This window comes from Podarcis melisellensis (assembly GCF_964234715.1).
Source record: "Podarcis melisellensis genome assembly, chromosome: 11".
Taxonomy (NCBI): Eukaryota; Metazoa; Chordata; class Lepidosauria; order Squamata; family Lacertidae; genus Podarcis; species Podarcis melisellensis.
Genome location: NC_138543.1, coordinates 36,449,514 through 36,465,594, shown reverse-complemented (window position 1 = coordinate 36,465,594; position 16,081 = coordinate 36,449,514). Strand labels below are relative to the sequence as shown.

At 44.2% G+C, this 16,081-nt stretch overlaps 1 protein-coding gene across 2 annotated transcripts in view; it reads left to right on the top strand.

Annotated features, from left to right (window-relative positions):
- The window catches only part of SERINC5 (serine incorporator 5), a 49,753-nt gene that overhangs the window by 8,768 nt on the left and 24,904 nt on the right, over positions 1 to 16,081 (top strand). For both annotated transcript variants that reach the window (XM_081929414.1, XM_081929413.1), the window contains exon 2: positions 15,092 to 15,259. In XM_081929414.1, the coding sequence (XP_081785540.1) occupies positions 15,092 to 15,259 (168 nt within the window). The remainder of the gene's footprint in view (positions 1 to 15,091; positions 15,260 to 16,081) is intronic.

Genomic DNA, 16,081 nt, shown 5'->3' with positions numbered 1-16,081 from the left:
ATACACCAACACGTCGTCTAAAAAGGCCACACAATTCTTGTAGAGCAAAGGTCCCAGAACGTGGTTTATAAAAGCTTGAAAACACGCGGAGCCCCCTTGTAGACCGAAGGGCATAACGAGGTATTCAAAGGCTCCCAACGGGGTAAACATGGTGGTCTTCCATTCATCTCCCTTCCTTATGCGTATCAGATTGTACGCCCCCCGCAGGTCCAGTTTTGTAAAAATCTTTCCCTTCCTTACTCTGGTCAAAATGTCATCAATTCGGGGCATAGGGAAAGCCAGGGGCTCCGACACTGCATTGAGGGCCCTGAAGTCACACACCAGTCTCGGTTTGTCTGTGTTCTTTTTGTCCACAAAGAACACTGGGCTGCCCCCCACCGCTCGGGACTCTCTGATGAAACCTCGCTTCAAGTTTTTGTCAATGAACTCCCTCAGCTCCTGCATCTCCCTGTCTGACATGGCGTACAGCTTGCCTACTGGGAGTTGGGCCCCTGGGAGTAGGTTGATTTGACAGTCAAAGGGTCTATGCGGTGGCAGTTTGTCTGCTTCCCTTTCGCTGAATACGTTGCTCAGATCTGCGTATTGCGGGGGCACCTTCCCTTTGTCCATCACTTCCATCCCCGCTAGGGTGACTCTGTCTCCTCCCGAAACCTTCCCCTCCTTGCAGTGTTCTAGGCAATGTGCTGACCCAAAGGAGACCACCCTCTGATGCCAGCCCACTAGCGGATCGTGTAGCGCCAGCCAGCTCATCCCCAAAATGATGGGCGCTCCTCCCAGGATGGCCACATTAAACGCTATCTGTTCGGTGTGCCTTGCCACTCTCATTATCATCGGGACAGTCTGTTGGCTAACTTCTCCCCCCAACAGCTCTCTGCCGTCAATCGTAGTCACCTGCAAGGGGTTACTTAAAGGGATAGTCTGTATCTGGTGCTCAGCTGCAAACTCCTTACTCATGAAATTACAGGAGCTGCCTGAATCCAAAAGCGCCTTGACCTTTAGTGGGTGTCCGTTTGGCAGTTCTAGTAACACCTCTATCACTAAAGCGGGTCTGGGGGGTTCTGGCATGGGCACTTTCATTGCTCTTTGGCCTGGCTGCTGTGCCCCAACGGTGGCAGCCAGGCGTTGGCTTTTACTTGCTCCTTGCCTTCCTCTTCCTTTCCCCCAACAGCTCCTGCCATCCCTTGCCATTCCTTTCTTTGTGGGCAAACTCTGGCAAAGTGCCCTGGCTGTTGGCAGAGATAACATCTCTTGGCGCTCTTTCCCTCCTTTTTCCGCCCTTCACTGGGATTTGAAACTGCGCGCGCCCGCGCTGTTCCAACTTCCATCGGCTCTGCCGGCGGGAAAGGTGGCTCTGGAATGTCTGGAATGCGGAACTCCCTCCAACGGTCTCCTTTCCCTTCCCGCTTTTCCATAGCCCTCGCCTCCTGGCGCGCTCCTATGGCCAGCGCAGATTTGGTTAACTGGTCCATAGACTCCGCCCTGGGGCCCCGGGAAAGCTCATCTTTGACGGTTGAAGAAAGCCCCTCTTCGAAAAGCATTTGGATGGGCTCCGCCGATAGGTCCCACCCCAATTTGTGAATCAACATGGTAAATTCAGTCCAGTACTCACGGACAGATCTGCTTCCTTGCTGGCAAGCCATTAACTGCCTTCGCACCACCCCCTGCTCAATATCGCTGGAAAACATCAGGTCCATGGCACGAAAAAACTTCCTCGTGTCCTTTAAGATCTCATTATTCGCTGCCATCAGGGGTCTAACCCAATCTTTCGCCCCGGATTCGAGATGGCCAATCACATACGCCACTCGCGATTCCTCATCGGGGAAGTCATCAAACTGCAAGTTTAGAGCGTATTGCATCTCTGTTCTAAAGGCATGATAGTTCCTGGGATCCCCCCCGAATTTCTGCACCAATCCTGGCACCTTTCTGGCGAGCGGGGTGGTTTTCTCCTTTCCCTTTTCTGCATCCTGAGCCCTCCTCTCCTCAAGCCTCGCCGTTTGCAGCGCCAACTGGATCTCCAACGCCCTGTACCTTTCTTCCAGGCTTGGACCTCCTCCAGCTGCTCCTGCTTCCCCGGTTCCGGCTGGATTGCTCATGATGCTTCTCCCTGCACAAGCTGGCTTTCGGAGACTTTCGGATTGCTGTGATGGGACGATGAGCTGCTTGTGCGTAAAATGCAAGTCCCTCAGAGTTTGATCAGGCTTTCAAACCTCTGCCTGTGACGGAGCCCCTCCAGCATGGCTGCGTCAATCACTAGTAGAATCCGAAAGTGGCTGCTTTCGGAAACGTTTCCAACATAAAAGCTCCTTAACGGAAACACGTCGTCTGGCCTCTCGGCGTGACAGTTTCCGTCGAGGTGTGGGTGTCCCTATAGGAGGTCCTGAGACCTCCCCACTGGTTTCGCTTGAAGCGTCTCTGAGCCATCCCTCCGACTCACTTTCCCTTGGAGTTCTTGCTCGCCCTCTACTGGTTCCCTCTTCCGCTGCTACTGCTCTCTCACCCTCAGTGAGCCTTTGCGCCTCCTGCGCTTTAGATGTCAGTTCCCTGACACTAAGTTTGCTGTACAGCAGTTGTGGCTAAATTGTGATGTCCAGATGTTGCTGTACTACAAATCCCATCATCCCTGATCCTTGGCTGTGCTTCGTGGGGTGACAGGAGTTTGAGTTCACCAATGTCTGGAGGACCCTAGGTAAACTACTTCTCCTGTACAATATATTGATTTCTTGCTAGGCTGCCAGAACCCTGTAGTTTTGATATGCACAGAAATACAAACTGGAACTATCCTTGCACAAGGCAAAATTAGTTACTGCAAGTTATCTAATATTAATGAACTTGGCTATATCTTTGGCCATTGGTACCTAACCTCAAAATAGTTGCCCGTCTAGTTTTAGACTCTGCAGCTGCTTCAAAGCACATGCCTCCACAGCTGTCTTCTGAAGAGACAAAGCAACTCAGACCTAATTGCAATGATTTCTAACTTCTCTTTTTGTGGGTACTCAGCCATCATATAAGTTAGATCCTGGTCCTTTGCTGGTCCTGCAGAGTTATGATTTGCTTTTGCTTACATAAAAACATCTGCCCCGTTTCACAGGAAACAGGATTTTACATGTGGTTTTTCTGTAGCATTCTCTTGAGACTGAAAAGTTGACCTCTGTTTTAAATAAAGCTGCTGCAATGGAAAATGTTAGTTATAATTGTTTCTTTTCAGAACACATTGTATATAAATGAAATGCTGACAGCCTTTCACTCTGATGCTAAGACAAGGTTGTTGGTGAGACTGTGCTTCATCTTGTCAGATCTCCTAATATTACATTTAGCAATGTTTACATTTCATTCTGATTTATATAGCTTTAAAGAGTAAACTTTAAAAGGCCTGTCAGATTTCCTGGGTCCTCTTCTTCTGTCATAGCTACTCTGTTTGTAGAAATAATGCTTTATGATAAAATGTAACAAGGAAAATTAAGCATCAAAATATTGTAGTAAGTTCTGGGAGGTTTGGGGACGATGACTTGTGAATACAACTTGAAAATGTTTCCAGAAGGGTAGACATATGAGTCTCTTGCAGCAAACCCAACAGTCTTGTGGCGCCTTAAAGACCAACACATATGGCACAAGCATTTGATGAAGTAGATTCTAGTCCAGGCTTCCTCAAACTCGGCTCTCCAGACATTTTTTGGCCTACAACTCCCATGATCCCTAGCTAACAGGAACAGTGGTCAGGGATGATGGGAATTGTGGTCTCAAAACATCTGAAGGGCCGAGTTTGAGGAAGCCTGAAAGCTATGTGATAATAAATGTGTTGCTGTTGTAAGAAGGTCCCAGAGTGGGTCATAACAATATAAAATACAGCATTAATAACAATTCAAAACAAATTACAGTCACGCCTAAAGCGAATCCTAAACATATATATATCACAAGTGCCAAAGACCAGGATAAAAAGGTGTGTCTTCAGCAAATGACAAAACTGTAGAATGAAGGTACCAGGTGCACAACTAATCTTCAAGGTGCTAAAAGACACTCTGCAGGGGTGCTTTTAAAAAAAACAACAACCATTGGTTCTGTGTTTATACTACACAAAGACACACAGTCTACTAGTATTTAAATTTTGAAGACGCGTTAGTGTGTCATAGATGTCCTATGGTTTTAAAGGCCATCTGTGCTATCAGCAGCAAGGAAAGTTCCCCTTTCCTTGCAAGCAGTTTTTCAGGGGTTTCCTGAATCTGGTAATTCTTCTAATGATTTACACTCCCTAAAATTACTGCATCTTCCTCTGAGGCCCAAGGATGAGCATTTTAAAGTGTGGATAAGGGAACCTTTTGGACTCCACAGGCCAGGTCCTTAGCTGGATCTGCCTTGTGGGCCAGATGTGAGAGGTGGGCAGAGCCTCCCATTGTTAGTCGGCCAGCATCACCATTATGTCAGATTCAAAGTGTTGCTAAAACAGGGTTTCCTTCCCCCCTTCATTTTAACAGGCATGTAAATCCCTTCCTGAATCAGGAAGAGGTTTGCATAGAATCTTGCCAAACTGAGCAGGATTAATTCACCAGTCATGTGCATTGAGTGCAGACTTTAACCCCCACCTTCCTACACATCAGATGATGTCATTGGTGGCCATGCTTTAGGGGAAATGGTTTTGCAGGCCAATTTGGATCCCTTGGTGGGGCAAGACTGACCTGCAGCTTGAAGGTTCCCCACTTCTGCTTTAAAAGATTAGTACTGTACAGAAAAAGGGACATAGGTGGCGCTGTGGGTTAAACCACAGAGCCTACGACTTGCCGATCAGAAGGTCGGTGGTTCGAATCCTTGTGATGGGGTAGCTCCTGTTGCTCGGTCCCTGCTCCTGCCAACCTAGCAGTTTGAAAGCACGTCAAAGTGCAAGTAGATAAATAGATACTGCTCCAGCGGGAAGGTAAACGGCGTTTCCGTGCGTTGCTCTGGTTCGCCAGAAGCGGCTTAGTCATGCTGGCCACATGACCCGGAAGCCGTACGCCGGCTCCCTCGGCCAATAAAGCGAGATGAGCGCCGCAACCCCAGAGTCGGCTACGACTGGACCTAATGGTCAGGGGTCCCTTTACCTTTTTACTGTACAGAAAAGCCTGCAGTATAACCTAAACTATTAATAAAAATAATCTAGAAGATGTAGTTATCTTATCTCTGTTCATTATAGTTTAAAAGTTTAGGGCTTGCTGCTCTGTGAAGGGCAAAATGGGTTCTTAAATGGTGCAGCTTTTATGTCTGTCATAAAAGGTTTGTATTTGTATCTTTACACTCACTAAACCTTGTTGTTGTTGTTGTTTAGTCGTTTAGTCGTGTCCGACTCTTCGTGACCCCATGGACCAGAGAACGCCAGGCACCTCTGTCCTCTACTGCCTCCCGCAGTTTGGTCAAACTCATGCTGGTAGCCTCGAAAACACTATCCAACCATCTCGTCCTCTGTCGCCCCCTTCTCCTTGTGCCCTCCATCTTTCCCAACATCAGGGTCTTCTCCAGGGAGTCTTCTCTTCTCATGAGGTGGCCAAAGTACTGGAGCCTCAGCTTCACAATCTGTCCTTCCAGTGAGCACTCAGGGTTGATTTCCTTCAGTATGGAGAGGTTTGATCTTCTTGCAGTCCATGGGACTCTCAAGAGTCTCCTCCAGCACCATAATTCAAAAGCATCAATTCTTCGGCGATCAGCCTTCTTTATGGTCCAGCTCTCACTTCCATACATCACTACTGGGAAAACCATAGTTTTAACTATACGAACCTTTGTTGGCAAGGTGATGTCTCTACTTCTCAAGATGCTGTCTAGGCCTGTCATTGCCCTTCTCCCAAGAAGCAGGCGTCTTTTAATTTCGTGGCTGCTGTTACCATCTGCAGTGATCATTAAGCCCAAGAAAGTAAAATCTCTCACTACCTCCATTTCTTCCCCTTCTATTTGCCAGGAGGTGATGGGACCAGTGGCCATGATCTTCGTTTTTTTGATGGTGAGCTTCAGACCATATTTTGCGCTCTCCTCTTTCACCCTCATTAAAAGGTTCTTTAATTCCTCCTCACTTTCTGCCATCAAGGTTGTGTCATCTGCATATCTGAGGTTGTTGATATTTCTTCCGGCAATCTTAATTCCGGCTAGGGATTCATCCAGCCCAGCCTTTCGCATGATGAATTCTGCATATAAGTTAAATAAGCAGGGAGACAAAATACAGCCTTGTCGTACTCCTTTCCCAATTTTGAACCAATCAGTTGTTCCATATCCAGTTCTAAACTGTAGCTTCTTGTCCCACATAGAGATTTCTCAGGAGACAGATGAGGTGATCTGGCACTCCCATTTCTTTAAGAACTTGCCATAGTTTGCCGTGGTCGACACAGTCAAAGGCTTTTGCATAGTCAATGAAGCAGAAGTAGATGTCTTTCTGGAACTCTCTAGCTTTCTCCATAATCCAGCGCATGTTTGCAATTTGGTCTCTGGTTCCTCTGCCTCTTCTAAATCCAGCTTGCACTTCTGGGAGTTCTCGGTCCACATATTGCTTGAGCCTTCCTTGTAGAATTTTAAGCATAACCAGGCTAGCGTGTGAAATGAGTGCAATTGTGCGGTAGTTGGAGCATTCTTTGGCACTGCCCTTCTTTGGGATTGGGATGTAGACTGATCTCCAATCTTCTGGCCACTGCTGAGTTTTCCAAACTTGCTGGCATATTGAGTGTAGCACCTTAACAGCATCATCTTTTAAAATTTTAAATAGTTCAGCTGGAATACCATCACTTCCACTGGCCTTGTTATTTGCAGTGCTTTCTAAGGCCCATTTGACTTCACTCTCCAGGATGTCTGGCTCAAGGTCAGCAACCACACTATCTGGGGTATACGGGACATCCATTTCTTTCTGGTATAATTCCTCTGTGTATTCTTGCCACCTCTTCTTGATGTCTTCTGCTTCTGTTAGGTCCTTTCCACTTTTGTCCTTTATTATGGAAATCTTTGTTCAAAATGTTCCTTTCATATCTCCAGTTTTCTTGAACAGATCTCTGGTTCTTCCCATTCTATTGCTTTCCTCTATTTCTTTGCATTGCTTGTTTAAGAAGGTCTTCTTGTCTCTCCTTGCTATTCTTTGGAATCTGCATTCAATTTCCTGTATCTTTCACCATCTCCCTCGAATTTTGCTTGCCTTCTCTCCCCCGCTATTTGTAAGGCCTCATTGGACAGCCACTTTGCTTTCTTGCATTTCCTTTTCATTGGGATGGTTTTCGTTGCTGCCTCCTGTATAATGTTACGAGCCTCCATCCATAGTTCTTCAGGCACTCTGTCCACCAAATCTAAATCCTTAAACCTGTTCCTCACTTCCACTGTGTATGCCTGTTGTCTTTGTCCATGGAGTTTTCTTGGCAGGGATACTGGAGTGGCTTGCCGGTTCCTCCTCCAGGTGGATCACGTTTGGTCAAAACTCTCCACTATGACCTGTTCATCTTGGGTGCCCTGCTCGGCATAGTTCATAGCTTCTCTGAGTTCTTCAAGCCCCTTCGCCACGGCAAGGCAGTGATCCATGAAGGGGCACTAAACCTTAGGAAAGGGTAAACTTCACCCAGGAAAAATAGTATCAAATAAATTAGAATATCGAACACAAGCAACAGGAACAGAACTTAATAAACACAATTAATTGAAATTACATTAAATGCCTCTCCCTAGTGTCCATCATCGCCATTAAAAGTTGCAGGGAACAGGGTTTCAACCAATTCCACATTAAATGTTGACTGTGCTTTTATAGGAACTTGGCTGTAAAATTGATTCTGGAACATAATCTATTTTAGGAATGGTTTTCTGAGTTGTGACACAAGACAGGGAATGGTCTGGCCTTGTCCTAGGTATTGCATATTCAGTGCCTGGTATGGAACAAAAACCAATGAGTGAGAACTACAAAAGACTTCATCACTTCAAATTGAGAGAGCAGGTCAGTCCATTCAAATAAGGACAAATAAGATTATCTTTAGTCTAAAGTTACATTACTAAATCTAGCTGGCAATTGATACATTCCAACTACCTGTGTTAAGGATATTATTTCGTAAGATAAACCCCTTCAGAGATTAAACTACATCTCTGAAATACAGCAGTTACTAAGGGGAGGTATTGCACGGATAAATGTTTGAATTGTATGCAAATGTAGTCTTAGCATTTAAAAAAATACTCCATACGCTGTAGGGTCAGGATTTAGCCAGCTACAGTTATAACTAGAATTCCTATGATCTCCTAAAACTATTGACCCAAAGGCCACAAAAATCCCCTTAAATCTTATTTTAAAATCTGGCATTGTCGGGATAAAGGAGATAAATGCTCTGCTGTTGTTCCCCTGAGAACACTTCACAGCTGTGACTGGACCAGCCAATCAATATTACCCCAGCGAGCGCTCCAGTAAAAAGCATTGTATGATGCTGTGGAGTGTTAGCCTTTGCTTACAGAATTGTACTGAGGGGTTAAGGCAGCAAATGCAAGCAAGTCAGTGGGACTTGCAAGCAAATCTGTTTAGGATCAGTGTGCCAGTTTTTACTGTTACTGTTTCGCTGTCTGCTTTTCTTCAACTTTTATGAAACAAATACTAAAAAGAAAGCGAGAGAGCAAAGGGGGGAGGATCTTAATCCTTCAATTGAGATGTTTTTACATTTAAATCCTTATGTGAACACAAACCAGCTATTTTAACTGTATGCTTAAAAAGTGCACGCCAGTAACTTACTTGAAGTTCTTTCATGTTTCTGTATTTAATACAGTAAGCCTGCAATTTACACACATTAAATTTGTGCGCATTCCACTTTATGTGCTTGGCAAAAATAAAAATAAAAGGGGGGAAGGCAAATGGGGGGGAGGCTTTAGTAATCCCACTCACTATAGCACCCAATGTGTTTTGACTATACACAGTTTTGGCTTTAGGCACTATCCCCAGAAACATAACCCCTATGTATGTTGTAGACTTACTGTACATGAATTTGTTGCTGCTATTGCATTTGTATCCACCCTTTCTCCATGGAGCTCAGATAGATTTCTTCAGATGTGAGCAGAAAGCCAGTAATATAGTGGGAGAGTGTCAGAATAGGACCTGGGAGACTAGAGTTCAAATCCCCACTCAGCCATGCAGCTCACTAGGGGACTATGGGCCAGTCACCAACTCTCAACCTAGCCTACCTCACAGGGTTGCTGTGAGAATAATATGGAGACCTATGTAACCCACCTTGAGCATCTTGGAGGAAAGGTTGGGATATAAATGCAACAGTTTTCTTTTCTTTTCTCTCTCTCTCCTGGAATACCTTGGTTAGTAGGCCTGACTTTAAAGCTAAAATGCATTGCTTTCTTCTTTAATGGCTTCCAGTTGTAATCAAATAGTTACCTTGCAACTCCTTTCGTATTTGCATAAATATTCTATATACCGTAGTATTCTCTTTCCTTACACTTTCCCTCTTATTCCTGCAGTCTTCATATGATGAGAAGCAAGCCAGAAGGTTCTTTGTGGGTGGAACAGGGTTTAGAAAAGCTTATTGGAAGATACTAGCAAAGCATGCTATATTTTGTCCTTAAAGGTAAAGGGACCCCTGACCATTAGGTCCAGTCGTGGCCGACTCTGGGGTTGCGGCACTCATCTCGCTTTATTGGCCGAGGGAGCCAGCGTACAGCTTCCGGGTCATGTGGCCAGCATGACTAAGCTGCTTCTGGCAAACCAGAGCAGCACACGGAAATGCCGTTTACCTTCCCGCCGGAGCGGTACCTATTTATCTACTTGCACTTTGACGTGCTTTCGAACTTCTAGGTTGGCAGGAGCTGGGACCGAGCAACAGGAGCTCACCCCATCACGGGGATTCGAACCGCCGACCTTCTGATCGGCAAGTCCTAGGGTCAGTGGTTTAACCCACAGCACCACCTGTGTCCCTTTTTTTGCCCTTACCTTAGCATTATTCTAATAAACTTAGGGGAGTTGGTTCTCATCTGAAAAATAATAGATGCAGTACATAAATATAACTTGAAAGTACTGTATCTGGCCAAATGTAACTGGTTCAACTAGTTATTAAATGCTTGGAAGTAGTAGGGCAACTTCCTTTACATCTTAAGGAGGGGACAGCCTTTTCTCACTCTAGATTGCCAGATGTGAGAAATGTTGTTTACTTTATAGCTTTCCCTGCTTGTATCCCGATCATTATTTTTATTCTTATTTTTGCAACCTTACGGACCTGATAGCACCTCCTGAAAAATGAAGGGCTCATAGACTTTGTTAATAGCTTGCTGCCACATTTGTATATTCTTTTGGTATTTGATTGGTGGAAATATTTCTTTTTTATCTTTCCATATATTTATAACATGTAACCAACATCTTTTTTGTAAGGACAATAGTGTGAAATGTGCTGCAGCTTTAGTCAACTTTTATTTTTAATTATTTTTAAAAAAAGCAGGTTGGGTTAATGCACCTGCCTGCAAGATTACAATTTAATAAACCAAGGAATGAAGGGAATTGCAGTGCCATTTACTTGAAAGCCCCTTTCTTCTGTTAGCATATACGGTTATTCTGAGATGACGGTCAGTTCTTAAGTAGGTGAGAGATGAATTCAACTTCAGCAAACACAGAAATATCCACCTGTTGAAATTGTTGATAAGAAGGCTTAAGGCAAAATTCCAGTTGCTGTGTTCACTGAAACCACTGGGTGTGACCTCTTCTACTGCAAAGTTTCTTTTTTTCATAATGTGTTTCTTTATACTCCTCAGAAGAGAGCTCTACACAAAAAAGCCGAATAGAATAAAGCTGTTTCTTGCTTAAAAAAAAAAGTAGCTAAGCCAAATCAGAATACAGTATGCGTTCCCTTTGATACTGTCCTTCTGAGAATGTTCATTGCTTCTATTGGTCTATAAGAGGGAAAGAGGTGGGGGGCTTCCCAAGTCCACTGCTGGGTAATACTTTTATTAGGATCAACCAAAAAGTCACAGCAATGTGGCAAACTGCTCAGTTCTCCAAAATTCTTCAACAGGATAGATGGTATACAAAGCAGGGGATGTCAGACCACCAATAGCAGTTTGAAGAACCTCCATAGTGCAGGAATTATGGTTTGATTGTAATCTGCCCCACAGGTCCAGATGTGGATTTCGGCACATGTTTTACAGAGGCCCAAAGCACCTAGCTGCAGGGATTCCAAAGGAGGATGAACGAAGTGCCAGTGATCCGTTCTAAAGCTTCACTTATAATGCAATGCAGATATCCTCTTTGTTATGACTTGGGACAGACTCCGAAAACAGCAAGCGCAGAGCCAACCCCTTCCCGTGAGGCTGGATGAGGTGGCTGCTTCAGGCGGCAGTCTCCAAGGAGCGTCACCCGAGTTCTGCAAACCAGCTTTGCTGCTGGTCTCCCTAGCCACTAGGGGCAGAGAGCGACCAGCAGCAAAGCTCTGTGGAGCTTCTCCCCTCCTGCCAAGTTGGTGAGAGGGGGAAGCATTCCACCATCCAGCTTTGCCATCAGGCAAGGAGATGATTCCCCATTCCTGGCAGTGTGGCATGGTTTTGCACTCTTGAAGGGAGTAGCCAATGAAAAGCCCTGCTGCCAAGTGAGAGGGCTTGGGGATTCAGAAAGGATCTACCTGCCTGATTGGGGAGACTCCTTGTGGAGTTTGCACTCTCATCACTGGGGGCGGGGGTAGCAGAGGGGTGTTTCACTGCAGATGCCAAAGCACCTCAGGCCCCCCATGACCAAGTGCATCATGACTGTCCATACCTGGGCAAGCATTACATGCTTTACTTACACAGAAACATCATATGTATGGTAGTCTGCCAGCTATAGTCTAGTAGTTAATCACACCTGCCTTTGTGGTCTGTTCCCAACTCCCTCCCATCCATTTGTCAGATGAGGGAATTGGTTGCAGGCATCCATGTTGCACAGGTAGCTCGCAACTCCCTAGGCCAAGCTCTCAAAGCAAGCAGATCTTGCAGCATGGACCAATTAGCACTGGGTTATCTTGACTACCAAATGCTGTTTACAGGCCTTGTGGGACCGTTTCACTGCCTGGCTTTACACAGACTGATAAGCTGTTCTTGCATGTTGAACTCAACAGGAGCATGATATGCTAAAGTAAGATCTGGGGTGGTGTAGTACAGCTTTGCCAAACCAATGTGGTGGCACATCTTTACATGAGAGCCACCATGTTGAACATGGATGGGAAGGCTGTGGCTCTCAAGAACTTGCCAAACTCACAATTTTTATCAGCCTCAACCAGCGTGGCCAAAGGTCAACAAAATCCGGTGGACCATGGGTTTCCTACCCCTGATGCAGAACAATTTAAAGTGACAGTTGTGATATCTAAACCAGTCTTCTTCTGGCATAGTTCATTTACCAGGCCAACAAAGTTTTTGTGTGGTAATGGCAAAGGCACGCTCTTCTTCCTTTGAGGATATAGATAGTGCCACATGTGACATAGGTCCTCTGTGTGAGTGCCCAGTTTACATTGTCTCCTACCTTTTTTGATAACACCCATTTGCCACCCACATGGAAAGGGCCAATCAACATATGACATAGGGGACATGCCCCCAGGACACAGCTCTGCAGTGAAATATGCCAAAGAGATAATTATGTATAGAAAGTGTAAGGGATAATTTATTCTTATATTAGCTTTTAATGTTCGGATGTGTTTGTCTAGAATGATGACTGAGCGACATCCCTAATACTTTGTATTTCCCTATCATACCTTATTCAATGCCAGAATTTATACAGTATGCCAGCTAGCACTGAATTTCCTTGTGTCCCATGCTTGTTTGGTTTGGTGTGTTTTTTCCCCATATTAAGTGAAACAGAGCTCTTTTGTTAAGATGATCTAACTCTTCACCATTCAGTCTGTCACAAAAGCTTCACAGTGTGTAGTAAATTAATAATGGTTCAGTAAGGCTATTCAGTCGATTCTTGCGTGTTTTTGGATGGCATGAATTAAGGGCAAGCCTCTAGGTTCCTGTTTACTCAGTGGAAACAAATAGAATTGGTGGGAGTTTTTGTCTGAGTAAAAAAATAGAGGAAAGCTTTACTCTTAAGCCTGGAAGGGTCTGAGTTGTAAGGCTTGGCTTTCAACATTGTCAGAAGTAATTGGTATTAAATACCGTACATGGATTGTGTTTTGCTTGTGATATGCCTTTCTACAACATAATCCATTTTTTCTTATACAAATAATTCTATCTGTAAAATATTTGGAATGTATTTGATCAGGTGCCCCTGTCAAAATTTTCCTGCCACCACCAAGCATAATTTCCCTACAGAACTTTTATTTCTGACTCTTGTCACTCTGGCTCTGCCAGATCCTAAGGACTACTAAGATCAGTGAACACCAGGGTCAGCCATGATGGACCACTGCAGCAGCTAATTTTGGCTCTGAGCAACTTTAGTTTGGTATGGAGAGGTTGAGAAGATGCATGTGTGAGATCTTGGCTGACAAGGAGATTTAAGCTTTAACAAAAGATAGGGGCAGATGTAACCTACATGTTACATTAATGGTACAATTAGCAATCTCACTGTAGGTTTTACAAAATTTAATTCCTTGCATATGTAGGCAGCATTTGACATCAGCATAATCGTGAATGGGAAGGGGAGGTTTAAGCCTTACCTCCACATTTGCAATCCTACCCCACAATGTGGCCATTAACACTGGGGAAAACACACTTGATTTTTACCAAGATTGTAAAGAATTAAACTTTTTTTTTTTCTTGAGCACTGCAGTGCAAATTAGTCTCTCCTCTCACACACCCCCGAAAAGAAAACCTCACTTATTTTGAGACATCCACAACATGGTTGGTAGTCATTACATTAATATGTAATATATTGAATTAATATAGCAGGAGTTGTCAAGTTTTTAAGGCCAGTGGTACATTTTGAATTTTTGAGCCGGCGACGTGGATAACATCCCATTTGGTCACTTAGAATCATAGAATCGTAGAGTTGGAAGGGACCAAGATGGTCATCTAGTCCAACCCCCTGCAATGGAGAAATCTTTTGCTCAAGGTGGGGTTCCAACCCACGATCCTGAGATTAAGAGTCTCATGCTCTGCTGACTGAGCTGTCTACTTCTTGCTCCCTTTTCTTGGGTTTCTCACATATATAGAGGCAGAAAGAGAAAGTGCCTGCATGGACACACTTTGCTGCTTTTTTGACGAATGTGGTTCAAAGCTGGATCAAGTAGAACTAAACAGAGCCCTGAAAAGCACATAAAGCTGAAAGAGGAAGTGAGAAAGAGTGTCACTCTTTCAACTTCTTTCAGTTCAGTTGCTTTTTAGGAGAAAGGTTAACCACCATCGCCATGCCATGACCAAGGGGGCTAACCACCTTCACTATCTCATGACCAAGCAGGGCAATAATAATACCATGATTGGAAGGTTTATTCATTTATTTAGCTAAACTTTCATAAATTATATCAAGGCGGCTGTCAGTTTTTTAAAAGAACAACAATAGTATATAAAGACCCATAAAACATCAGTAGATACTGGTTGGTTAAAAAGCAACATATTGTGGAGGCTCATCTAAACAGTACAGTTTTCAGAAGACATCTGAAAGAAGGCAGGGATGATTCCTGCCAAACTTCTACAGATAGGGAGTTCCACAGGGCAGGACCTGCCACCTAGGCTCCATCCCTAGTGAAAATGAAGGCTAACCAAACCACCAGAAGTGCCCCACCAGAGAAGTTCTATGTGATCAAGGTTGGAGTATGGTCAAATGGTCCTTCAGATAATTTGAACCCAAGTTGTGTGTGGGACCTCAAGGCCACCCCTTGCTGCTATAGGTACCAAATCGGTAACATCGTAATGCATAGTTTGGCCTATGTGTTTAGAACTTGGAGATGCCAGTTACACCTTTCCCTGTGGAAAAAATGGATAAACAAAGAGGATAGGAAAACCTTGTTTCCATCTCTAATCAAGTGGGGTGGAGGGGGAGAGTTTCAAAGTCTAGTTTCACTAGCAATTAGGTTTGCTCCCCCATTCCACCATATGCAGTATTGGAATCTTTCATAGCTCTTGGTGCATCTATTAAAAACATCTCTCTGGATTATAGTAAGTGATCAATGAGCTGTGTTCGCTGATGTAAAAATTATAACAATGTTAACCTTTTCTTATTATTATTGATTTCTTCTAGTTGGCCTGCTGTTGTGGCACTGCTCCGTGTTCACTCTGCTGCAAATGCTGCCCAAAGATAAAGCAATCCACTAGCACCCGCTTTATGTATGCACTCTACTTCATCTTGGTGACTCTCATCTGTTGCATCATGATGTCGGAGACGGTAGCAAAAGAAATGAAAGCACATGTAAGTAACTGGGTTTTTTAAGGAAGGAGAGGGCAGGTGCTGATATTGGTTGTTAAATGGAATGACTGTCATTTCCAGTAAAAAGCACATTAAACTTGGCTCTTGACAGAGGTTTAGGTGGAGAAACTATCATTTGCATTATCTATGTTCCAAATTAGCATTAAAATGTTTAGTGTCTTTTTGTTTTTTTAAAAATCCCACTACTGTCCCAAGACTGTTAAAGGCTCACTGTCTGTTGATTTCATCCTGTGTTTTGCTTTGAAAACTGAGAAGTAGGAAGAGCCAGGAGGAGTATGAAGGGACAGTACAAAGGGTAATTGTTTGTATGAAGGCAAAAGATTACGGCTCTTTGAAACTTGAGTGTTTGGCAGATTTAAAAGAGAAAACACAAGTGACTCAAGCAGGTCCTTTGTTGGAACTCTTAGCCTCTTTCTCGTGCTCTAATGCTCTGCAGCAACGTGTAGAAAACTCAAGGGCCTCTCAAGTTTATTGTGTAATAGAACAGATCCAGAAGCAATAATTGCTCTTCTGCAGAGAGGAATACTGAATTCTGGTTTTCTCACTCCTTTTTCCATCTCCATCCTGATTTTAATGCAACTGCTGTTCCCATTCATTCAGCTGGAAAATGATTGCATTATTATAATGATTGCCAGTTACAGACAGCTCTGACACATGCACCCTGCATATGAAGGATTGACATAACCATGGGGCTGAATCTCTAGTCTGCAGACAATACAGTTCATACAAATACCAGCACTGCAGTTTTCCTCATGCTTGTCTGGAAGGAAGGCTCACAGATAGGCAGTTGATTACAATTCAGGC